The 25,728-nt window shown below is 39.7% G+C and overlaps 1 protein-coding gene and 1 pseudogene across 1 annotated transcript in view; one reads left to right on the top strand and one right to left on the bottom strand.

Moving 5' to 3' along the window:
• Positions 1–24,975, bottom strand: part of LOC150064815 (spermatogenesis-associated protein 31D1-like) — a 27,665-nt gene extending 2,690 nt beyond the window's left edge. Inside the window, exons 1-4 of the mRNA XM_090329142.1 lie at positions 24,911–24,975; positions 11,547–11,604; positions 8,229–10,733; positions 4,380–4,458 (exon numbers count right to left, since the gene is read on the bottom strand). Of these exons, the coding sequence (XP_090185268.1) occupies positions 4,380–4,458; positions 8,229–10,733; positions 11,547–11,604; positions 24,911–24,975 (2,707 nt within the window). The remainder of the gene's footprint in view (positions 1–4,379; positions 4,459–8,228; positions 10,734–11,546; positions 11,605–24,910) is intronic.
• Positions 24,974–25,728, top strand: LOC150064814 (proteasome activator complex subunit 3 pseudogene; annotated as a pseudogene).

Below are 25,728 nucleotides of genomic sequence, written 5' to 3'. Positions count from 1 at the left end.
TAGAAAAAGGGAAAAAATATAAACTACCATATAAGCTGCTGGGTTTGTTTTTGTTTTGTTTTGTTTTAGCAGTAGTGATTGTAGTATTTTTTCTCTCAGTATTATCTTGTCATTGCATCATTTGTCTTGGATTCCTACTGATTAATGATTGGGTAATAGTTAAATTTCTTAAATTATTTTTTCTGTTCCATTTGTAGTTCCTAGAGGACCATTTTTTCTTTTTGCCAGTCCTTTGGCTTGAACTCAGAACCTGGGCACTGTCCTTGAGCTTTCTCAAGGCTAGCATTCTACCCTTGAGCCAAGCACTACTTCCGGCTTTTTCTGTGGTACCAAGGAATTGAACCTAGGGCTTTGTGCATGGTAGTCGAGCACTCTACCACTAGACCACACTCTTGGCCTCTAGAGTGACATTTTATAACCAGAAATCAAATACTTCTCTTTTAGCTTTTGAGAGATTAAATGGTATTGATAAGTAGCTAGGGTTTTTATTAGTATAGTTGTATAATCTGTACTACTTTAAAACTTTCATGATTCAGTTCTCTTTTAGGTGACAATGTCTGAATCAGGGACTATAATGGCTTTTCTTACCCATAATATATGAAGAGCAAAGGAGATTCTGATGAAGTTATTCAAGAGTGAAGGGTTTTTTGTTTGTTTTACAGCCTTGTTCTGAATCTTTGTATTCCTTAAACATTTAGCCTTGTAAAGAATCTGGAAAGAATGATAATAGGAGTAAGCATTATGTCAATAGCAACATTTTACAGGCAGGCAGTTTTTGATGAATGTTCATATACTATCCAGTTTGTATGCAGTGCATACATACCATGTCATTCTTGCTTTCTGATGAAAAATCTGAGACCCAAGAGGTTAATAGTTTTACACAATGAGAAGGAGCTTCATGAAAACTTGAACCCACTCAATTCTTCCAGACAGTATCTCTGATTGTTAGAGCACTGCACATCTTGTTTACTTGTTTCAATTTAAAAAGGTGGTGATCAGGGGCCAGCAATTTGGCCTAGTGGTAGAGTGCTTGCCTAGCATGCATGAAGACCCGGGTTCGATTCCTCGGTACCACATACATAGGAAAAAAGCCAGAAGTGGTGCTGAGGCTCAAGTGGTAGAGCTCTAGCCTTGAGAAAGTCCAAGGACAGTGCTCAGGCCCTGAGCCCAGGACTGGCAATAAATAAATAAATAAATAAAAAATAAAAATAAAAAGGTGGTGATGTAGGTTTGTACTTCAGGCTAGCCCTAAACTGTGATCTTCGTGACTCAATGTTAGTATTGTAGACATGGGCTATCTCACAAGGATTAGATCTTTTAATTGGTATATTCTGGAGAGTTCTTTCCTTTTTATTTTTTCTTTGTTTTGCCTTTAAAAAATGGCATATGTTAATTGTGTATGTGTGTATAGACTTCATTGTTGCATTGCATATATTTATATTGTATTTCAATTTGTTTCATCAGCTCCTGCCATCATACTTCCTTCACACTTCCCGCTAAGAAATTTCATTCCCAACAGATTTCCTTGTCCAGTTTAAAAAGTGGAGCCAGGTGCTGGGAGTTTGGCCTAGTGGTAGAGTGGTAGACCTGGGTTCTATTCCTCAGTACAACATGCATGGAAAAAAAGCTGGAAGTGCTGCTGAGGCTCAAGTGGTGGAGCTCTAGTCTTGAGAAAGTCCAGGGACAATGCTCAGGCCATGAGCTCAAGCCCGGGACTGGCAAAAAGAAAAAAAAATGTGTGGTGGCTTACTCCTGTAATCCTAGCTACTCAGGAGGCTGAGATCTAAGGATCTCGGTTCAAAACCAGCAAGGGCACTAAAATCTGGGAGACTCTTATCTCCAATTAAGCACTAGAAAAGTGGCACTGTGGCTCGAGAGGTAGGGTAATAGCCTTGAGCTGAATTGCTCAGAGACATGCCCAAACCCAGAGTTCAAGCCCCATGACAGACCAAAAACAAAAACAAAAAATGGAGATTTCATATAACCAGAATTCTCCAACACGTTCTTTTTCGTTCCCTTTAGATAGTGCTTTTAGTGTTTTTAGGAGTTCCGTTACAGGAGGCTAGGGGTGGTCTGGCAAAGTATTACCTCTTATTTCAGGCTCGGTGCTCTGATTTTCCAATAATCATATGCTATCTTATACTATCACAGTAGAGAGTTTAGCCACTGAAGGAAAGGTAGTGTAGCTTTCATGATGAGACATTTCCTTGCCTGTCCTAGCAAGTCCATGACCCCAGGGTTTTCCAAGGATTTTTTTTGTTATTGTTGGTCATGGAATTTGAACTCTAAGCCTCCTGAGTAGCTAGTACTACAGTCGTGAGCCACCGTGCCTGACTTAGCTCCTAAATATTTTAAGTGTTCCAAACTACATTCAAATAGTAGTTACCATATTTAGTATAATCTAATTTTTCCTTTCTTTTTTCTTTGTTGCAGTTGTTCTTGTTTTGTGGTGATGGATTTTACTCCGCTCATGAGCAAGCCCAGGAATTTGTTTTTTTTTTCTGTGTGTGTGCCATCCTGGGCTTTGAACTCAGGGCCTATGTGCTGCTCCTAAACTTTTTTGCTCGAGGTTAGTGCTCTACCACGTGAGTCACAACTCCACTTCTGGTGGGGATTTTTGGGTGGATAATTACAGATAAGAGACTCGTGATCTTTCTTGCTGGCTTTGAATGGTGACCTTCAGCTCTCAGCCTCTTCAGTTACTAGGATTAAAGGCATGGCCCATCAGTGCCCAGCTAAACCCAGGTGTTTTTGCTAGACCAGTGCTATGCCACTAAGCTATACTCAGGCCCTAATCAATAGTAGCAACTAAAACTCTTAAGTCTCCATCTTAAGTGTTGCATTCTTTTATCACCACTTCAGTAGGATCTGTCCTCTGCATCTACTCAGTGATTGACCTTGCCAATTGAATAGGAAAGCCAGTTTATTTACAAGGAGCTTAAAACAGGCAACAGAGGAAGTGGAGTGCATCTTTCATTGTATAAGAAATCTCAGGAAGAGCAAATTTCACCTTTAAAAGTACCTTGGTTTTCTGAATCCTATTCATAAAGGGAAAATGTCGCTGACTGCCGCAATGACATGTCACTTCGGAGACGGACGGGGAATGATCATAGACTCAAATAGCTATAAGCAGAGGTTTTTTCCTGTTTCTGTCTCCTCTCTTCTCTCTGTCTTTTTCTCTCCTTTCCCAGAAATCCTCCACTATTTATATCCTTAAGCAGCCAATCACAATAAAGGTCATCTGCGCATGCAGCAAGCATACATGGAAAAATCTAGCGATCACGCTCTATCCACAAACACGGAAGAAACAAATCAACCAATGCAAAGTAACTTCCTGGTCAGCAAGCTGCCAGGCACCATCTTATAATCTTACTTTCTCAAGAGGCTGAAAGCCTCCAACAGGGAAAATTACAAAAACGTAAGTTAAACCACACTAAAGAGAAACTGAAATAGGAAAGGCTCATTCTCTCTTGCTATGTTGCTAGACACACTTTAGTCTCTAGAATTGGTTCTGGACTGTCTGAAGTGGCAGTGTGTTGGGAAAGTCCAAATCCCTCAGCCAAGAACAGAATCATAATAACAGCTAAGAATGTAGGTTTCCTGCACCCCAGTGACAAGCCCTGACATTCAGGAAAACCAGTGTATTTGAAGGGAGGTTAAAAAAGGTGGAAAAGAAAGTGGGAAGGCTTCCAGTATCAGTAACAAGATGCTAAAACCATTTCTGCTCAACCTAATTAGTTAATGCTGATGCTAATCAGCAACTGATATAGGCATTTCTTCAAGTCAAGGGGTGATTAAATCATTAGGTAGGGGGACCTAGCATCTTCACCACCTGAAGGGGGTAAAGGAAGTGAATCTATGATCATGTTGTTTCTTGAATGTCAAAACCTCCTGGGAGCTTGGTCTTGTTGGATTCATCCAACACTTAGGATACATCAAGCCAGGACGGACAGCTTCTTGATTGCAGACACAGGGCCTTAACCCTTTCCTTTGCTATGGCCAAAAGTTTCCCCATGATAGATTGTCTCTTGTTGGGTTCTGCTAAACTCTGAGTTTCTCTTTTTGCTGACAAACCCACAGCCTCATTTTCCTACCTACATGTCAGGTTCTCTTCTCCAGGGTCTTCTTGAAAGATGCCATGAACTCAGGTTTCGGGAGATCCACAGTTTATACAGACAACTCTTTCTTAGGACTATTCTCTCTTCTGGAATCAATTCACTGTTTAAAAAGAGGGAAAGCCCCTCTTAATTTCCTGTCCTTTCAGCATGGCTCTTTATTATGCCCTCGATGTATCTCATCCTGAGTCTTCACTCCTGTATTTTACTGTATCTTTTGTGTCTTAAAATGCTTAGTCTCTTTTTAGCTGGCATGGAACTTACTCGTATAATTCTCAGAATTGTGTAAGAGGTGCTTGGGAGCCCACGGCTTTTGTTCCTGTTCCATGCTTGACCCTTGTATCTTCAAAGTGGGCAAGTGGGCAGATAGTAACTAGGAAACTGTGCGCTCCACACTGGCGATGAACTACCCACAAATCACTCAGGCCTTGAAAAATCGTACCTGAGACAATGAGTGTGTCAGTGGGAAAGCTTTAGTGCTCCCTACTCTTTTTTTTGCCAGTCCTGGGCTTGAGCTCATGGCCTGAGCACTGTCCTTGGACTTTCTCAAGGCTAGAGCTCTACCACTTGAGCCTCAGCACCACTTCCGGCTTTTTTCTATACGTGGTACCAAGGAATCGAACCCGGGTCTTCATGTATGCTAGGCAAGCAAGTGCTCCCTACACTTACACTGTTTTTCTTGATGCTAATCCTGGAGCTTGAACTCAGAGCCTGGGTCCATCCCTGAGCTTTTGTGCTCAAGTCTAGCACTCTCCCCTTGGAACAAAATTTTCCTAATTCTTTACCAGCCATCATTCCACTGGAGTTTATACCCTCTTGATTTTGATTATTTATATTTGGATGAGGATAAGGATCCACTTGGCACCTTTGGTCAAAAGTGCTATCAGTACACACAATGTGGTTTCCAATAAGACATCCAAATGCCAGGAAGACTTCTGAGAGTCCCTGTTCACCCTGCTTCCTAGCATTCACATGTGTGTTATTTCATTTCCTCCTCAGTGCGTCAAAAATTAATGTATTTGCTTACATATTTGGACTTAGATATCTAACCAGTTAGAGAAGGGAAAGGTGATGAGATGTTACTTGCTTTTTCAGCAGGCAAACAATTGTGATTTTTGTCTTGCTATCAGCATTTCTGCTTTCCTGGATTTGATGAAACAAGCTGCTGCCACATTGGAGAATATTACAAGGAAGACAGCAAGGCCTCCAACCAACTCTAGCCATTAGTTAGCAAGAAATTGAGAACCTCAGCTCAATAGGATGGAGGAACTAAATTCTGTCAGCAGCTACCCAGTGAACATTGGAAATGTATCACTTCTCTGGTCAAGCCTTTAGATGAGACACCAGATGGAGTCAACAGCTTGATTACAATCTTGGGAAGAATGTTGATGAGGAAACCCAAATTGACTATTCCTGGACTCCTGACCCACAAAAATTGTGAGTAGTTATTAAATGACTAAATTTATAGTTTCTATAACATGCCCTAAGTGATTATAAACTTTGTACGAAAAACTTCACAGCTGGCAGATAGAGCCCAAAATCTTCAAAGAGGATAATATTGAATCTGACATCTCTGCACGTGATGTCTTTGTATTGTCTTCACGTTGAGAAGGGCATCCCTGTACTTCTATCATGAAATGGTAGTGTCTTTCTGTAGAAAGTCCTTACTAGCTTCCAGAGGTTAGGTAAGAGGCTGATGGTAGATAGAATGACCAACACAGGTCATTGTTTTTTATTCTTATTCTATTGCTATAGCTAACTTCCTCTATGTCTCTTTTGTTCTACAGTTCTTCAAGGTACCCTGATGTGCAGTGAGACATAATTGTTGAGCTCAAAATATGAATAATGGGAGTTCAAGATAAAGTAACATGAGATGTTTTTGGATGGCTTCTGTGCAGCTTCCACACCACCAATACCTATCCCTCACTCCACATACTTAACACATCACACACAGCACTTACCTGTGTAATATGTGAATCAAGAGTTGTTTTACTTTTGGGCCTCACAAGAGTAGTTGCCTTGCTCTGCTGATTCTCTACCACCTGAGCCACACATTCAGCCCTTGTAAAATCAAGGGCCAATTATTTTTTTTTTGCCAGTCTGGAGCTCAGGGCCTGAGCACTGTCCTTGGACTTTATCACTTGGGCCTTAGCACCATTTCCGGCTTTTTTTTAATGTATGTGGGACCGAGGAATCAAACCCAGGCCTTTGTGCATGCTGGGCAAGCACTCTACGACTAGGCCAAAGTCCCAGCAAGGGCTAATTACTTTTGAGAGAGGATCTTGCCTTCTACTCAAGTAGGCACATCAACCACAACCTCCTTACTTTAGGCTTCCCATCATTGCTTGGGTCACAGATATATGCCACTGCTTCCAGCTTCCCTCTGTGGAGATGAAGTCTCTGGGACTTTTCTGCTTGGACTGGCCTAAACAATCCTCCTTATTGCTCACAACAAAATAGGTTGAGAAGGCAGGAACATACCACTGTTGCCAGCACGGGTTCTGCCTTGGCTAACTTCAAACCATAATTCCCTAATTTCAGCCTCCCAATAGCAAGGATTACAGGTGTAAACCACTAGTGACAGCTCAAATCTGGTTTTGTTTGTTTTTTAGGAATGAGAATGAGACAATTTCTAGGAAAACATTCTTATACCTGGCCACTTTCACAGTTCCATTCTTTGTACTGTTATAAAAAGAATAGTTGGAATAGGTGACATGAAACCCTTTCTCGCACACTTGTTCTTATGACTGATTTCAGGTTGGGCTAATGTCTAATCAATACCATAATTACAGTTCCAAGACTTCCTGGAGTCAGCAAGGGGAATTTGTGGCTCTATTGTAGAATAACTCATCTTACCTACAATTGTTTGTAGTTTGGAATATTGAGAAGTAGGTAAAAAGATGATCTGAACCACATTCTTGATTTTTGGAAATGTGTGTCTGAACACTTGGAGTTATTTTTCTTTTCATGAAAAGTGTGTGTGTGTGCGTGTGTGCACGTGGGGGGGGTGTGTGCACACACTTGCGCTCACGTGCACCCTGAGGCTAGAACTCAAGATCTGTGTATTATTCCTGAGCTATTCTTTTGCTCAAGGCTAGTATTCTACCACTTGAGCCACAGCTCCATTTCCAGCTGTTTTGATTGAAGATAAGAGTCTCATAGAGTTTCCTGGCTTGGGCTGGCTTTGAACCACAATGTTCAGATTTCAGCCTCCTGAGTAGCTAAGATTCCCAGTGTGAGCCACCAGTGCCTAGCACAAAAAATTATTTTAGATGAAATATATCTGAAAATGGTGAAGTTAAAGATGTGGGATAAAGCTGAGAAAGCTATTGTCAGGCTCCTTAAACAGAATTGGCCATCTACTTTAGAAGTGAAATAAGACAAATCTCATTAACAGCTACTGTAATTCCTTCATTTCCCTGTGCATATATCCAGGATCCCCAAACCCTAGTGCAGACGACAGAGAAAGTAATTCTATTAAAAGAAACATTTATTCTTGATTTGCTATTAGAGTGGTTATTCCCATCACAGGATGTGTTATACTGAAGAAATTTTTAAACAGAAATTTGAGTTCCTTTATGAATGTTTTCCTTCTTGTAAATGCTGCAAAAGCACTTCTTTTCAAAGATGAATTAGCCTTCAAGGTGTTCAAAAATATGAGAGCATGTACAAATATCTGGCATGCTTGCTTGCAGGTAAAGCTTGGATAGGACTTTGGCATTTTGGAGGGTGCAGGGAGGAAGAAAGTTTCTGGACTCATAACTGTTCTCTGAAGGCTGTAATCTTTTGAGGAGGTCTGTTATTCTCATAGATCCATCCCACAGTTGAACAGTAACTCGGGCGAGGAGAGATAGCTTCTTGCTGTGAGTCCGAGGTAGAAGGTTGTTCTTTGTTGAGCTTTGTCCAGTCCTGCAATTCTTTCTCCTGACTCATCCCCATGTCCTGAGGTACCTGTCTACATGCCAGTTTCTTCTCCAATAGCTTTCCAAGAGTTTCCATTAGCTCATGGGCTTCAGGAGGCCCACAACTCATAAAGAGAGCTTTATCTTTCTCAGATCTTTCCTCTCCTGTGCTTTTCTTCCTAAAATGAATCCACTGAAAAAATTGCCTTACTTTTTTTCTGAAGTTGCTTTCAGAAGGATTCTCTGCTTTCCTTTCCTGATCATCGTGGCTCTTACTTGTTGCTGTGGATATCTCTAACCCCGAGTCCTCCCTTATAAATTCTTCTTTTTTGGATTCTGGTGAGATCAGTCTTCTCTCAGGTAGTGTGTAACATTTGCCCTGGAACTTGGCATGCTTACCAGTGTCCCATTGCTCTGTATTGCGCCTTATGCCATCCAGGTAAGTATGCAGTTCCTGGAAAGCTTCCACTTCCCCACTGGAGATACTGTTGTCATAAGACAACGATGATTCAGAAGTAAGGCTGCCTGAAGGAAAGGACATGTCACTGGAAGAAGACTCATCCTGGTTATGTGACCCAGTATTCAACTTAAACTTTAGTGTAGGATCTTTCAGAATTGATAGGCTTATTGGGTCATATTCAGTGATCAAGGTAGTTTCCACTTTACTTAAATGTGTATTTGTCATTTGTGTACTTCCCAACTGGTTGGGTTTTGTAAAATGTTCTAGATTCTCATGCACCATATTTTGTTTTCGAAGCACTCCTCTTCTGTGGTGAGAATTCCCATCCTCTGATGTATGCTCATCTCCATTTTGTCTCCTACACTTTGGGCTGTATCTGTTGGCTAATACAGTTTTTTTCTCATTAACTCTGTCTATATCGGATGTTGGAAAATGTTCTGAGATTTCCCCCATGCTTTTGTCCTGAAGCATTTTTTCTGTGTGGCTAAAACTTACCCTTTCATCTCTTGGATTAGGCCCAGCCACATCTTGCTTTGTGAACTGCCCCGGACTGTATCTACTTTCTAATTCACTTTTATTCAGATTCACTTTTTCTACGGTATTGTGTGTACAGAGCAAAAAAGTCTGATCTACAAGCTCATGCTCAATATTAGAAGGTAATCGTGTCAGGAGCCCATGTCCTTTCTGATCTACATGTAAGTTGGCAGAGAGAGAATGACGCAAGATAGGGATTGAATTTGTTGTCCCTACCACATCTTCTTGAAAAGATGTAGCACTGCGTGCAAGGTGCCTGGAGGTTGAGAGGAAGTCAAATTGGGGAAGGGGCCATGTTTTTGCTTCTCTCAACATGTAGAATTTAATAGATTCAAGAACCTTGAGGGGAAGGCCCCACCTCTGACTCATCTGAAACCTTATAATATGGGCTTCTAGCATCTGTTGTGTTTTTTGATCAAGAAAGGGAAGTTCCAGTGTAGTAACAGAGCAGAAGCTTCTACTTAATAGTGGTAGCAAATTTGTTTTTTCCATATGTGTATGAGAACTCCCAGAATGAGGTACCATATTGTCACCAACCAGCCACGAACGACACACCATCAAAGGAATCTGACCTACACTGATCTGCCAAAATTTTCTGATCACGTGCAGCCTAAGAATGCTTCTTATTTGAAGCTCATTCAGATTATTCATTGGGAGCCTTAGTAATGTATTACCTGAACTATTCCTTGAATTATACACCCATTTATTTTGTCTCTCAGGTGCAGCTGTTGGACAGCTCAACACATAGTATTCTGAATCCATTGGTAAATTATTTAATGGGTATTTCCCTAAGATGTGTCCAAGATTCTGTGCTGTATCCCTTCTCAGCTGCGAGCTTGTAGCAACACTCTCATAGAAAGTTCCCAGTTGACTCACTTGACTCTTCCTTTGGTCATTGCAAATATGGCCGTGACACTCAAAGGGTTGCAAGGAAACAGGATTGCAATTGTGGTGAGCTATCTGTGTTGAATTGCATTGTGGTTCCATTAGTACCAAAGACCCTGGGCTGAGATAGGCCTGGAAGCACCAGGGTGGGATTAGCCTATTTGGCACATGGAGCTGCAGGTTCTGGGGTTCACAAAAATGGCCAGAAAAGGCAGACACTGGGACATAGGATTGTGGGGTTTGCCTCACAAATTTTACATTGGAAGCTAGAGGGCAAATAGATTCTTGACGATTTTGGACCTCAGGAACTGAACCCCATGAACTATCTTGATGTTTCTGTACCATGTGACAGTCCAGGTATTGATTTCCATTTAAGGTGACAGGGTTATTCCTGTTCTGTGGACTGTGGGAAGGATTTCCACAGGGTGGAGAATACAGTGGTATCGTGAGAAGAGGAGGGTTCGCACAGGTATGGAAATGGGTCCGTGTAAAAGGTAGAGTCTGAGATTGTGTCATGGGTTGGGTATGCACATTGGCCAGAGGGAGAGGGATGGATTGAGGAAGTGGTGGTGGTCGTCTGCCCTGCATTTGGGCTACAGGATCTTTACAAATTTCATTGAATAAGATAAGATGAGGTTCTATTGAGCCACCTTCCCTAGACACCAAGAACGTAGCCACTATTGACTCACTGTGCAGAGATGGAAGACCCCAGAAAAGTTGACTGTCTTTCTGCTCTAAATTCTTCCCCATGGTCTTCATATATAGGAGCTGCTGATGAATTCCTAAATGCTCTGTTTTGCCTTTCATGTCCCAGTCAGTTTGGGGGGCTATGGTATCCTGCTCACCAACAAGAGAATGCATAGAGTACCATGAAGATGTCAATTGCTTTTCTGACCACTTTTGTTCAAAAACTGGTCTATCATCCTCCTTTCCTGCCTTTTCCAAAGTTTCAAAAATCGTTTTCTTCTTCTCTTGTCTCTTTAAAAGTTCCTGTATATTAAGGTCAAGAAAGGGAATATGTCTGTTCTCCACATGTGATGCATTAGAGTGTCTCCAGAAATAGGAATCCGGAGGATGGAAGGAAACATTTTCTTGCTGAAAATCACAGTGTGGCAATCTTGGGAGAAATGTGTTCTTGTTATGAGCCTGCCACCAAGAGAATTGAGAAATCTCCATGTTTTAATACTCTTTGCCTTTGATCGTTGGGACATAAAGAGGACATCAGCAGGACTACCTACCAGAAACAAAATGGCCTGTGGTTAGAGAATAGAATCTGTTCTCTTGAGTGTGATGTGTTGAAGGATGAAGATGCATGCAGTTAGCGAGGGAAACTTGGGATGAAGGAGAGGGCTAAGCTTTTGTGGTAGAGAGTTTGTTACCCAGTTGTGAGGATGAAAGAAATTCAACCGAACAGGAACGTGATCTGGTTAAGTGAGAGGATGGAAGGGCAAGTCGAGAAAGCTCAGGCAGAGAAGCTGGCATTAGGTCTGGAGGAGGGATTTCTGAGTAAGCAGAGTGCAGAGGAGGTGATGACTGAGTCACAGGAGTATGTGAAGAGCTGTGGGAGCCAAAGGCAACAAAGAGGGCACATAATTTAGGAATGCCTGTGAAAGCAAATGACTGGCCCCAGCAGTTGCTTTTATTACATACCTTATGAATGGGATTGGCATGGTGTTGAAAGGTGGTATTTCTACACTGGCCTGGAGGGCTGAAAGAGAGAAAACACAAAGCTGTAGCCAAATGGAAGACATGGGAGCCTAGCAGAGTAAAGCCTGAGACCTTCTTTACTTTCTCCCATGTTCATTGTCTCTCAGTTTTCTATAATCTCTCTCCAGGAGCTTCCTTTTCCTAGACAAGTAGCACTGATAACCCTAGTATAACAGAACATATAAAATAAAGGGCATAGAAAAAAAAGACCAATCACTTTTTCAGAACATAAAGAAGCTTCTTGCTGCTCTTCTTTTTTCCATATATTTTTATTGTAATTAATTGAAGGGTTACATTATATTCACCAGATAGAAGGTGCATTACTTAATAAACATTGGTACCCTTTCTCATGTCTTGGTCTACTTCTGTATGGCAATTTCTCTGACCTAGACAACCAGGAGAGTGATATACATAATGAAAGTAGAGACATACAGGAGTCCATTTATGGGAATCCCATGTGATATTTAAATCAGAAAGCACCAAGAATCAGGGGACAAGATAACTACAATTTTTTGTTTTGGTGATTTTTTTTGTGCTTGCTAGGCTGGAGCTCTATCACCTGAGTCACACCCATAGCCTTTGGCTTTGTTTTATTTTTTGTTTGTTTGTTAAAATAGGGTTTTTTGTTTGGGCCTATGGTGGCCTAGTCAGTGATTATTGAATTTGTATTTCCCACACAGCTCGGATGACAGAAGAGTGCCACCACATTTATCTCTTTTTTTTTTTGAGATGGGATCTAAGTTTTGCCTAAGTAGCTGGCTTGACAGGCAGCTGCACTTGGTGAGGTTATGAGGAAAGTTCACATACTTATGTGGCTTCATTTATAAAGTACTGTGATACTCAGAATCACCACAGGAGGTTACCGCAGAGATGAGTCTGAGCATCCCAAAATAAAGCATGGAACACAGAAGTTGTGACTCCAAAGCAACCACTAAACTTTCCTTGCCAGGCTATGTGTTCCTCACTTGACCAGCACCCACTCTTCAGGCTCATCACTGCTTCATGCCTGTGGCTGGGCAGAATACAGACTGAGAAGTGTTGAGTTTGACTGCCCTTCCTCCTTACTTTTCCTCTACAGGCTTTATTTTCTGAAAGACACTGCTTAAAACTGATGTCTTCAGCTGAGCACTAGTGGCTTATGCATGTTATCTTAGCTACTCAGAAACTGAGATCTGAGGATTGTGGTTCAAAGCCATCCCAGTGATCCTCTTCTTACCTTCAATGAAAGAAAACCGGAAGTGGTGCTGTGGCTCAATTTGGTAACAAAAAAGCTCAGGAACAGCACTCAAACCCTAAGGAAGTTCAAGCCTCACAACTGACAAAAAAAAACCCAAATATTCATATCCTCAGAGATGATCAACCTAGGATCTCATCGAAAGACAGGCAAGTCACCTTTGAGGTGCTAGGTCAAACAAGTGGCACCTTACCTTAACATTTCCTACCTTTCTTTTCTTGGTTCTTCCCTGATGCTAAGAAGAAAAGAAACATAAAGAAGCTACTCTTAGGAAATATAGATATCCATTATCTAAAAATAATATTATTCCCAATTTTAAATAATAATTTATTCCTTTCTTTATTAATTTTATAAGATGATCAGATTTTTCAATTTATTTTTTTTGAGAATCTAAAAGAAGGACTTGAGTTCATACTTGAAGTTTAGTCAGAAGTCTCTCCTCTCTAGATTTGCCCAACATGGAGGAAGGCTTGGTGAAAATGCTTGACATTAAGTGAAACATAGGATCAAGTGGTACAAAGAGTCCATTCCCCTTTAGAGCACTTGTAATCTGTAACTAAGATAAGTCAGAATCATGGAACTGGTGCTTGGAATCCCTCATACCCAGATTAGTTGGCTGTGAACTGCAAATGTAAACATTATCCCTACCTGAATCTCTAGCCTTGCCGATCTATTGCTCTAGAGGAATGATCTCCTGGTCTCTCCTAGCCTTCTTATCTCTGATATCTCTCTGGGCCAATCAAAAGTCATCTAGCAATGTGAGAAGGTGAATAGGAAGCTAAAGAATCATCCTGTGAGAAAAGAGTCAATTATGGCATTAAGGAGCTTTGGAAAACTGAATAAGCTAAAAAAAAATTTTTTTAGTGCTATCAGAGAATGGAGCTCCCAAGTAAAACCACCTCCCACCTCTTCACAGAAAGCATAATCAAGGCAAAATCCAATGGAATCGTAAACTGGAAAGAACATTTAAGTGGACAATTTGATGAATTGCCAAAGAATGTTTGTGAACTATCATTAGAGTGAGGCTGCTCCATAGGTTTTAATCTTACACAGTTTCCTACATTTTATTTCGTGCAAGATTCCCCGTCAGGCTCTCATAGTGAAGATCCATAGGAAAACCTTCATATTTCCATCAGGAAGAGAGAAAAGGAACCATTTTCAAACAGACCCCAATTATTCTCTTTAACAGGAGCCTTCTTAGTAGAAGACATCAACACTAGGTGCTATGTCATATGGGAGAAGGAAAGTTGCCTATCTCCAGCCTCTTCTACCCACCCTGTGTTACCCTAAGATTCAGAAAAACAAACCTAAAGTCACGAATGAACCCCACAGCCCAGGGACTCATACCTACTAGAAATAGGAGATTTAAACCCAACATGAGCTGTGTCATGAATGCTCTACTTAAGGAAGTAACCTTATGAAAAACTAAAGCACCAGAGACAAAACCTGGGTACTAGAAGAAATTTGAAACTCTGATGGTTATAACTATAGAAAACATTAAACACAGCCCAGTTCCTAGGAACTTAACATAAATTCTACCACTAGTAGTTCCTATTAGTGAACATCATTAATGGCTTTCAAAAAATCAAAACAACAACAGAAAACTCACAAAGTGCCCAAGGCTATTTCCTGGGATCCTACAAAATAGAATGATCACATGTTTTATCACTGAAACCAAGACCTCTCTGGGAGTGAAAAAGACCATTGCTAGGTGCCAGGGTCTTACAGCCATAATCCTAACTTACTCAGGATGCTGAGATCTGAGGTTTTTGGTTTGAAGGCAGCTACAGGTGGAAAATCAATGAGACTCTTATATCCAATTAACCATCAAAAAAGCTCAAATGGTAGAGTGCAAGCCTTGAGCAACAAAGCTAAGGGACAGACAGTTCCCAAGCCCCAAGTTCAAGCCTTAGTACCGTATCATTTTGAGCCACAGTGCCATTTAAAATATTCTTGTGATTAATTGGAGATAAACATCTCACAGACTTTCCTGCCTAGACTTTGAACAGTGATCCTCTGATCTTAGCCTTCTGAGTAGCTAGGACTATAGGTGTGAGTCACTAGTGCCTGGCAGGAATTATTTTAAAAACACTGAATACATATAAATAGAGAGTAAGACTGTAAGAGTGGTCACCACGGTATGGGAAAAGGAAATGGGAAGATAAATAGGAAAGAATACTCAGCATCATGTTATATACCCTAAAAATACACAGTTAGAACTTCTAGAAAAAGGGATCCAAATAAAATTAAACAAAATTCCTGTTTAAGATAACGTAAAGGAGAAAAAAAGGGATAATAAAAAGGAAGATTGGGTATAATGAATATTAAAGTTGAAGATATGAGATAATACTCTTAACATATAAATCCTATAGATATTTGCCATGAAATATTGCCATGAATCAAAAGAAAACAGGCTGAGTGTGGTGGCTCATGCCTGTAATCCTAGCTACTCAGGAGGCTCAGATCTGAGGACCAAGATTCAAAGCCAGTCCAGGCACAAAACACCTAAGACTCCTTTCTCCAGTTAACCTCTTGACAATGGGAAGTGGGGCTTGGATCAAGGGTAGGGTGGTAAGCCTTGAGCTGAAGAGCTCAGGGACAGCACCCAGGCCCAGTTCAAGCCCCATGACCCACAAAGAAAAAAAGGAAAGGAAACAGAAATAGTATTAATTTCAAGCAAAGCATAAGAAAAGTTACCAGTGATAAAAGAAGTATCAAATAATAATGAAGGGTTCAATTTTCCAACAACATAACGAAAACATTGTGTATATATCTAATAACATATTGTCAAAATGTATGACAAACTGTTAGAAATAGGAAAGGAAATAGATGAACCTACTGATACTGTTAACAGCTTCAACAAACTTTATAACAGAAATTGAAGCTTGGTTGTGCTGCAAATCATCAGGACATAGTCTGAAACAACACATTCAATCACTTGGATATCATTAATATTATCAAATAATCTCCCCAAGCTGAACAGAATACATAATCATTTCCCCATGCTCAAGTGGTACATCCTCCGGGATATAACACATTTTGGGAAATAAGCTATGCCTTAATAAATAAAAAAGAACAGTAGCTATATGAAATATGCTTTTAGGCCAAAAGCTGTTAAAATAGAAATCAGTAAAGGAAAGGTAGTTAGAAAAATCCCAAAATGTTCTGAGATTAAACAAAGCATTAACTCATTGATCAAATTTTTTGAGAGGTTTAAAATATGTAAAAGTAAATAAAATGAAAATGCAACTTAGAAAAATGTGTTGGATGCGGCAAAGGTAGTGTTTAAAGGGAAGTTTATCACATTAAATCCATGTATTACACTCGGAGCAGCTCTAGTTTTATTACCTGTTTGATATCTCTCTGTTTCTAGGCTATTGGGAAATACAAATTCCTCTTCTGTTAGCACAGAGAGAGAAGGAGAAACCCAGACAGGAAGTCGGAGATAGGAATACTCAAGAAGTCAAGTTGAAGTTCAGTTATGCTGTGGTATGGCTTCGAGGTCAAAGAAGAAGATCCACATCAGAATCCAGGCACTGAGTACACATTCTAAATTACACACAGTTCCACACCACATCACAGAGCCTGAGCAGAAAGCAAAGATTCTTAAGGCTGGTGGTGGAGAAAACAACATAAGGGAATTGAACCTACAGCTTCCCTCCATCACCCAGATATGCTAATCTGTTCATCCCTCTTGTGTCCTATAGATGCCTTCACTACACCCTTTCAATAGAGTGTGTTTACCTCAATATTTTAATCATTCTACCTACTACCTAGATATTATAAGAGATCCTTTTATTGCATTGTGATCTCCCTTTGGATAACATGTAATCTTTGAAAGCTTTGCATGCTCAGGGACTTACAAGTTCTATTCTGCTCTCACCTACAGCTCCTCAAATACACAATGCTTTTTACCTGCAGAAAAACAGAAACCTTGAACACAAAACCCCTTGAGATTTCTCAAGAGGTTCAGTGATAATGCTAAAAGCCTGTAGAGAGCACAGTACTTTACACCAATGAACAGAATCCAAAAAAGCATAAAAGGGAGACGACACAACAAACATTTTCAACATGTTTTCAATCATTCTTTCTCTCTCCAACCCTGCTTCCTCCTCATTCTGCCTTCCCTCTCCCATAGACCCCTCTCAACCGTTCTTAGTTTTGCATCAGTTGTACAGAGCAATTGTACATGTCCAAAGCCCACATAACCAGATCCATCCTGATGTGAGGGGTAGGCTTCACCTTAGCATCATGGGTCTTCTAATTAGGCTGATTGAACTTCATTTGGCAAGGCCCTTTGCTTTAAACCACATTTATGGTTACTTTATGAGCTTTTTCCTCCATCTACTTTGTAACTTTTCACCAAAATTTCCATTGGTTCATATAGAGAGAGAGATGTTATTTTGGTGGCTATTGTATAGTATATCTATTATCCTTTCATATTATTTGTTCACTTAACCCTTAAAACTCTTAAAACTTATGTATTTACAGCCAGGCTCTGATAGTTCAAACCTGCAATCCTCACTATATGGGATACTGAGGACCAGAGGATTGCAGTTCAAAGCTAGCTAGAGCAGAATCCCAAGTTAGAAGGGACGCTGAGATTGGGAGGACTGCAGTGGCAGGACAGCACAGTCAGGAAAATCCGTGAGGTTCTTCCTCCATGGCGGAAACTGGACCGTGGCACATTCCTGGGATCCACGATGGAGGCAGATTGTGGCTCAGATGCATACCTAGACAGGAACAAAACCAAACCAAACGAAACAGTGAAAAACAGAGTTGTAAGCAGTATTGCACCTGAGGCCCCCAAATTACAGCTCCAGTACCACCAAAAATAGATCTTTTAGCTTCAGAAGTTTATAAACTGGTTAAGCCCTGTGTTGTTCCCTCATAGTATTGTTTAGCCATCAGGTTTGATGAATCCACCTTCACCCCAGACACCCAATCCTTGCTTTTTCTTACAATGAAAGCTTACCAGAAATACTAGACTGTTCTTTGTCCTGTCCTGCATGCGTAGCTTCTCCATTGTCTTGTCAAGCCGACTTCCTCCCATCTGCCTTCCCTTGACTAGAGGAGGTCTGTTCAGAAATACCTCTTATATAGCCTTGCATTCCTGGTGTTGCTTTGTTGTTGTTTGTAACAAGCAAACTCACAAACACAAAAATATCCTTTAATATATGACCAGGAGAAACCTCATCACAAAAGTGAACGTATCTGATTTTGTTACCTGGTATAGTATGCATATATGTTTGTTTGTTTATTTCAAATAAGGAAGGGAAGGAGGAAACAAGATGATTGGGAGGGAGTGCGGGGGAGGGAAACAGGGCCAAAATATGAAAAGGGGTATCCATGTGTGAGAAGTAATGCACCTACTACCTGACGAATTACAACTGTAATCCCTCTATACATTACCCCAACAATAAAATTTTAAAAAAACGAAAAGTAAACCTGGGGGAGGGGTCATAAAACGGAAACAATAGGTATATTCCTCAAAAGAGATCAGGTCATAAAAAAGTACTATTCCAGATTAAAAGAGACTGATGTCACACAGCTAAACACAATAGGAAATTACAGACTGCCCTTGTAATGGAGATGTTAAAAAAATAAAAAGAAAAGAAAGGAGGAAACAGCTGGGTGCAGTAACTCATGCCTATAATGCCAGCTACTCCAGGAGGCTGAGATCTGAGCATCATAATTGGAAGCCAGATGGGCAGAGAAGCCTCCATAAGACTCTTATTCTCCAATTAACCTCTTATCTCTAAAAAACAGAAGTGGCACTGTGACTCAAGTGGTAGAGCACTTGCCTTGAACACAAAGAGGCTCACAGATAGCACCCAGTCCCTGAGTTCAAGCCCCACAACTGGAAAAGAAAAGAAAAGCACAAATACATACTACATATACAATAAGGATGAATGATTTAAAATTTTATAACTACTTAAAGATAATAAAAATTGTAACTGTGTTAACGTTACTGAAAGATAATCAAGTATTAAGTGTTAAATTTAGTATTATTTTAATAGATGAAATATAACCATTCATACGTATGAAATTTCTCCTCAAGTATATAAATTTATTTTTGTATATATGTTCTTGCCTACATATATGTGTGTACAAAGATACACATATATACATGTAAACAAATAACATGTCATATACACATATGTATATAAATATACATGAGGGAAGAGAGAAAAACCAGCAAATGGGTTAAACATTAGCAAGAAGTAAATCCAGTTAAAGTATACATTGTTATTTACGATCAATTTAACTTTTTTCAAGTTTGTTTTAAATACATTTTTTTCTTGATAATAGGATTTGATCTGAGGGCCTTTTACTATGTGGATGCTCTGCCACTGAGCCACACTCTTCACTTTAAACTACCTTCCTTTTGTTGATCGTGAACATTAAACTCTGGGCCCGGGTGCTTTTGCTCAAAGCTAGCACTCAACCACTTGTGCCACAAGATCACTTCTGGCTTTTTCTGTGATTAACTGAAAATAAGAGTCTCACAAATTTTTCTGCCCGAGCTGGTTTCAAACCACGATCTTCAGATCTCAGCCTCCTCAGTAGCTAGTATTGCAGATGTGAGCCACTGGTGCCCAGCTTTAAACAACTATATTTTTAACTTGACCATTGACTACATTGTACTGAGCCTGGCATAACTTTTAAAATTTTTGGCTTTGGTTCCCACAACTTCCTCACACCACAGGTACACCCAACACCATTTTCGAAATGGTTGTCTCAACTCTGTTCCAAGGAAAATCTTGATTCCTTGAAACCAAAATTTCAAGGAATCACATCCAAAATATGTAACAATTGGGTTTTTTCTTCCTTCCTTTTTTTCTTTTTTCTTTCTTTCCTTTCTTTCTTTCTTTTCTTCTTTCTTTCTTTTCCTTCCTTCCTTCCTTCCTTCCTTTTCTTCTTCTTCTTCTTCTTCTTCTTCTTCTTCTTCTTCTTCTTCTTCTTCTTCTTCTTCTTCTTCTTCTTCTTCTTCTTCTTCCTCTTCTTCTTCTTCTTCTTCTTCTTCTTCTTCTTCTTCTTCTTCTTCTTCTTCTTCTTCTCCTCCTCCTCCTCCTCCTCCTTTCCTTCCTTCCTTCCTTCCTTCCTTCCTTCCTTCCTTCCTTCCTTCCTTCCTTCCTGCCTTCCTTCCTTCTTTCCTTTCGTTCTTTCTATTTTGCCAGTCCTGAGGGTTGACCTCAAGGCCTGGGCACTGTCCTTGGAATTTCTCAAGGGTAACACTCTACTGCTTGAGCCACAGCATCACTTCTGGCTTTTTCTATGTATGGGGTACTGGGGAATCAACCCAGGGCTTCGTGCATGCTAGGCAAGCACTCTACCACTAGGCCACATTCCCAGCCCCAGGTCTCTTTCTTATTGGTTCCTACTGAATCATCTGTCTTCAGGGATTCATGGTAGAATCTAGCTTGAAGGTGCTTTTCTGTTTTGCTAAGTCATTACCTCTCCTCCAGATTTCAAAAATATATTGAGCTCTTCTGTAATAGCCTCTCCTATTCCTGACATTCACTTTAAAAAAAGATTTTATTAATACTGATTTTTTTACATCAAATTTCAAATGTCAAGTTTAACAAACAGTATTGAAGAAGGGAATCTCTATATGCAATCACAGGCACATAAATTTAGGAACAAAATTAAAGTTAAGCTGAAACTTCGTCATAGATATGCATTGATCTATACAATATAACATAATGTCTTTAGAGTATATATCCCACCATAGATTTATATAGTTATATTCATATCTCAAAGACCATGTCATGACCATGAGTACCCAAAAGTATTGAGTCATCACTCTTGTACTGTTTGAATCTAAGATCCACATATCAGGAGACAGTATGACTTTTGTTCCTTTGGTCTTGATTTATCTCGCTCAACATGATTCACTCTAATTTCATCCACCTCACAGTGAATGCCATTATTTTATCTTATCTGGTGGTTATATAGAATTCCATTGTATATATACATACCACATTTTTTGTATCCATTCATCTCTAGTAGGGCATCTGGGTTGTTTCCATCTCTTGTGTATTGTGACTAGTGCAGCTATGATCATGGCTGAGCAGATGTCCTTATCATATCCTGGGTTATGATGCTTAGAGTAGATATCCAGGAGTGGTATGGCTGGATTGTAGGAAAGGTCTATATTTAGTTTGTTGAGGAACCTCCAAACTGCCTTCCAGAGTGGCTGAATTTGTTTCCATTCCCACCAGCAGTGCAGTAGGGTTCCTCTTTCTCCACATCCCCACCAGCATTTGTTGCTGTCTGAGTTCAGAATATTGGTTATGCTGATTGGGGTAAGATGGTATCTTAGGGTTGTTTTTATTTTCATTTCCTTTGTGTCCATGGATGATGAGCATTTTCTCATATGTTTCTTTGCTATCTTAACCTCTTCTTTTGATAAGTCTCTGTTTAGATCCCTTTCCCACTTTGTGACTGGTTTATTGGCTTTGGGGGAATTAGTTCCTTGAATTCCCTTTAGATATTGAGTATTAGGCATTTGTCTGATGTATTATTGGTAAATATCTTTTGCCAGTTGGTTGGCTATCTTTCTATTTTAGTAGCTATGTTTTCATCTGTGCAGAAACTTTTTATTTTTAGGTAGTTCCACTTGTCAAATCTCTCCACTCTGTTGTGATCTGGGACTCTGTTCAGGAAGGCTTTGCCTGTGCCTATGTGTTCCAGTGTCTCTCCTACTCTGTCATGTAACGCTTTCAGAGTTTCAGGTCTGATATTGAGATCTTTGATCCATTTTGAGTTAACATTTATGCATGGCAACAGGCTGAGATCAATTTCAGTTTTCTGAATGTGGCTACCCAGTTTTGCCAGCACCAATAATTGAATAGGCTGTGTTTGTTCCACGGTAGATCTCTAGCTCCTTTGTCAAATATAAGATGACTATAGGTATGTGGTTTTATTTCTGGATCTTCTGTTCCATTGATCTTCTGGTCTATGTTGTTTTTGTTATTTGGCTCTATAGTAGAGTTTGAAGTCTGGTATTATAGTACCACCTGCATTACTCTTTTTGCCTAGAATTGCTTTGGCTATTCTAGGTCTTTTGTTGCTCCATATGAACCTTTGGATTGTATCTTCTATTTCAGTAAAGAATTGTCTTTGGGATTTTGATGGGGATTGCATTGAATTTGTATATCGATTTTGGCAATATGGCCATTTTCACTATATTGGTTCTTCCTACCCATGAGCATGGGATGTTGTTCCATGTCCTGGTATCCTCTTCGATTTCTTTCATTAGGCTTTTATAGTTTTCATGAAATAATTCCTTTACATCTTTGGCTAAGTTAATCTCTAAACATTTTACTCTTTTGCAAAAGGGATCATTTTCTTGATTTTTCCCACTGTTTGTGTATTTTTGGCGTATAGAAAGGCTACTGACTTTTGCAGGTTGATTTTGTATCCTGCCATTTTGCTAAAGTGATTTATTAGTTCTAGGAGTTTAGGAGTGGAGTTTATTGGGTTGTTCAGATATAGGATCATGTCAACTGCAAGTAGGGATAGTTTGATTTCTTCTTTCCCTATGTGGATCCCTTTGATGTCCTTCTCTTGTCTTATTTCTATAGCTAAGGGTTCCAGCACTATATTGAAGAGAAGTGGAGGAAGTGGGCATCCCTGTCTAGTTCCTGATTTTAAAGTAAATGATTCTAGTCTTTCTCCATTTAATATGATACTGGCTGTAGTTTGTCATATATGGCTTTAATAATTTTAAGGAATGTACCTGCTATTCCTATTTTTTCTAGTGCTTTCAAGATGAATGGATGTTGTATTTTGTCAAATGCCTTCTCGGTGTCCAGAGACATTATCATATGATTCTTAACCTTAGCTCTATTGATATGATGTATTATATTAGTTGATTTGCAAATGTTAAACCAACCTTGCATCTGTGGGATGAAGGCTACTTGATCATGGTGTATAATTTCTGAAATTTGTCTCTGGATTCTGTTGGTTAGTATTTTATTGAGGAGCTTTGTGTCTATGTTCATCAGAGAGATTGGTCTGTAGTTCTCTTTTTTGGAGGGAGGGGTCTTTCCCTGGTTTGGAGATGAATGTGATTTTGACTTCATAGAATGATTTTGGGATGGCTTCCTCTGCTTCTAGCTGTCGTTCACTTTTTAAGCACTTCTACTTTTTATATCACTTAAGTTGTATTGAAATGTACCATAACACATACCATACCACCCACCTAGATCATGTATAATTTTTATGCCGTACAGACATACCAGAGTCAAATTCAAAGTATTTTCATGACTTTAAAAGGGGACTCTGTGACCTTGAGATTTTATTCACACTTATCCCTCCTCATCTCTCATCGACCATTAGTCTTTCTGTCTCTGTAAATGTAATGTTCATTTTCTGGGTGTAATGGAATCATATAGTCAATTGCACGTGACTTCCTTTAGCTAATAGTGTTTTCGAAGTTCATCCATATTGTGGCATGTTTCAATATTTTATTCCTTTTTATTACTAAAAGCTATTTTCTGCTCCAATAAACATTTTGTTCATCTATTCTTTAGTTGGATAAGTGAGCTGTTTCTGGTCTGGGCTGTGATGCAGCTATAAACATTTACATACAAGTTTCTGTGTGAACTTAGGCATTTTTCTCAGGCATAGAAATAGAAATGGAATTGCTGTGTGATATGGCCATGCTATGCTTAACATGTGAGGAAATGGCAAAATGATTTTTAAAACAGCTGGATCATTTTACATTTTTACTGGCTGTGAGAGATACTTCCAATTTCTCCAGGATTTTAGCCTTTATCTACTCATTTTTCTTAATCCTGGTGTGAACTATCTCACCATGAAAGTTATTTGCACAAGGTAATGATTTGTAGAAGAAAAGATTGCGAATAGTGCTTTTGCCCCTCATGCCAGAAGTTGCATCACCACAGGTAGACTTAAAAATATACATATATATCCAGCTAAAGTGTCACATAGGTTTATGATTCTATTATACAAATGACAGAGAAAAATTCCCTCCCTGAAAATAATTCGTTCTTTTCCCCAATATACATGCACAGAGCTGGGAGAGGGCAGAGCCTGAGAGCTGACCATAACTTCATGATTCCAGTAGATTTTCAACATGTGTATTTTTTCAGACAAAAGATATAAAGGGAATTAATAAAGCCTATCTGAAGATAACATTTAGAAATGTTGATTACATATAAAACCTTTAGGATAAAGGAAACAAGTATAAGAGCATAGCATATGAAATAGTAGAAAAATAATAAAGTTAATTTAATCTAGAATTGAAAATTTTGACTAATATTGGAAATAGAAAAAATGAGATAACGGGGAAGAATGTCAAACTATATCACCACAGAAAACAGATTATTCTGTTTTTCTTTTGGCGATATGTCTAAAATTAAGGCATAAACTGACTTCCATAGAAATAAAGGACCCTAAAAACCAACAATAGGGGAATTGATTGTAAAATGGATATTGAGGTCCTCCAAAATGTCCCCACTTCCTCTTCTGAGGAGGAGCATGTTCATATAATCTGCACGTTTTTGGAGTCCTAGGAGTCAGAATGGTAGGGTCAATGGCAAAACTCCGGAGATAAAGATATATTGAGAGGAAATAGCAGAAATCTTTTACTTTGACACACCCATAATTAGGAGGAAAAAATCATCCATAGATGACTTGCCAGAAATCTTTACAAGAAGGTCAAAGAATGCTTCTGAATCTTAGCATGTGACATATGACATATTCTTCAGCAATACTCGCTCCATTCCCAGACTCTTCCCCCTCCCAGCTCTGCGCACATTTATTGAGGGAAAGAATGAATTATTTTCAGGGAGGAAACTTGTCTGCCAAACACCACAGAATAGAATCAAAACCTTATGTGACAATCTAGCTGTGGTGATGTAACTTCCATCATGAGGGGCAAAAGCCAGGAAGGTGAGCTCAGGAGCGAGTATATAGCAGGCAGCCAGATGGAGAGACTGGGTAGACTGGGGTACAGGTGGACTGGGCAGTTGGAGGCAAGAATGAACAAGCAGTGAAAAAGCCAGTGAGTGTGACCAGGTCCTGAGGGCAGCTGAGATACCTCAGGTTCCTCTGGTCCTCTTCCCCAGAGCCTCTGGTCTCTAGCAGAGTGTCCAGCTGGGCCATGGCCTCATCACTGAAGGTAGATCAGGAAGTGAAGCCCAAGGATGATTCTTTCAGAGTTTATCACAAGCCAGGTGGAAGACGTGGTGACAACTTTTCACAAAGTATTCAAACCTTAAAGAACCAATCCTAGACATCCGTGACCAAACTCCTCTACTTAGACCTGATTCTCCCTGTTCCTGACCCCATTCTTCTCACCAATATCCACGATGGTTTGGATAGTCTCACTTATAGGAAGTGAAGTTCAGACAGATGTGAAGAGATATTCTAAGATATTTGTGATGTTCAATGGGATGTGAAAAGGCAACCAGCAGCTGGTGGACATTCTTGAGAAAATGAAACCTGAGATCTGGCTGCTTCCCCAGAAATGTAACACAGTCTAAATGTGTGTCCAGCTCTTGAGTCTCAGGATGGACAATGAGAACTACTTTGGGATATCTATTGAAGAAGAGACAAGTTTCAAAGCTAAAATGGATTGGGAATGAAGCTCAATTTCTGGGCCAGATTTCTAAACTGTAAGAGCCAAATTGTTTTCTAAAATAGCTAAACATGCCCATGTGGAGAACTATCGCTACACTGTGGCAGAGACTGATGAGAAAAAAAATGTCATCAGCCTTCAGTTTATCATATACAGAGCTGAGAAATCAGTATATAACTCTATAGGACATGATCCCCCAAAATATCAAGAGGATAAAATGACCCAGAAGCAAGAACAAAGTTATATTGTACCAAGTCCAGGGCCAGGGGACTCTGTGA

Source organism: Megascapheus bottae, chromosome 3 (genome assembly GCF_031878675.1).
Source record: "Megascapheus bottae isolate mThoBot1 chromosome 3, mThoBot2.hap1, whole genome shotgun sequence".
Taxonomy (NCBI): domain Eukaryota; kingdom Metazoa; phylum Chordata; class Mammalia; order Rodentia; family Geomyidae; genus Megascapheus; species Megascapheus bottae.
This window is presented reverse-complemented; position numbering and strand designations above follow the sequence as displayed.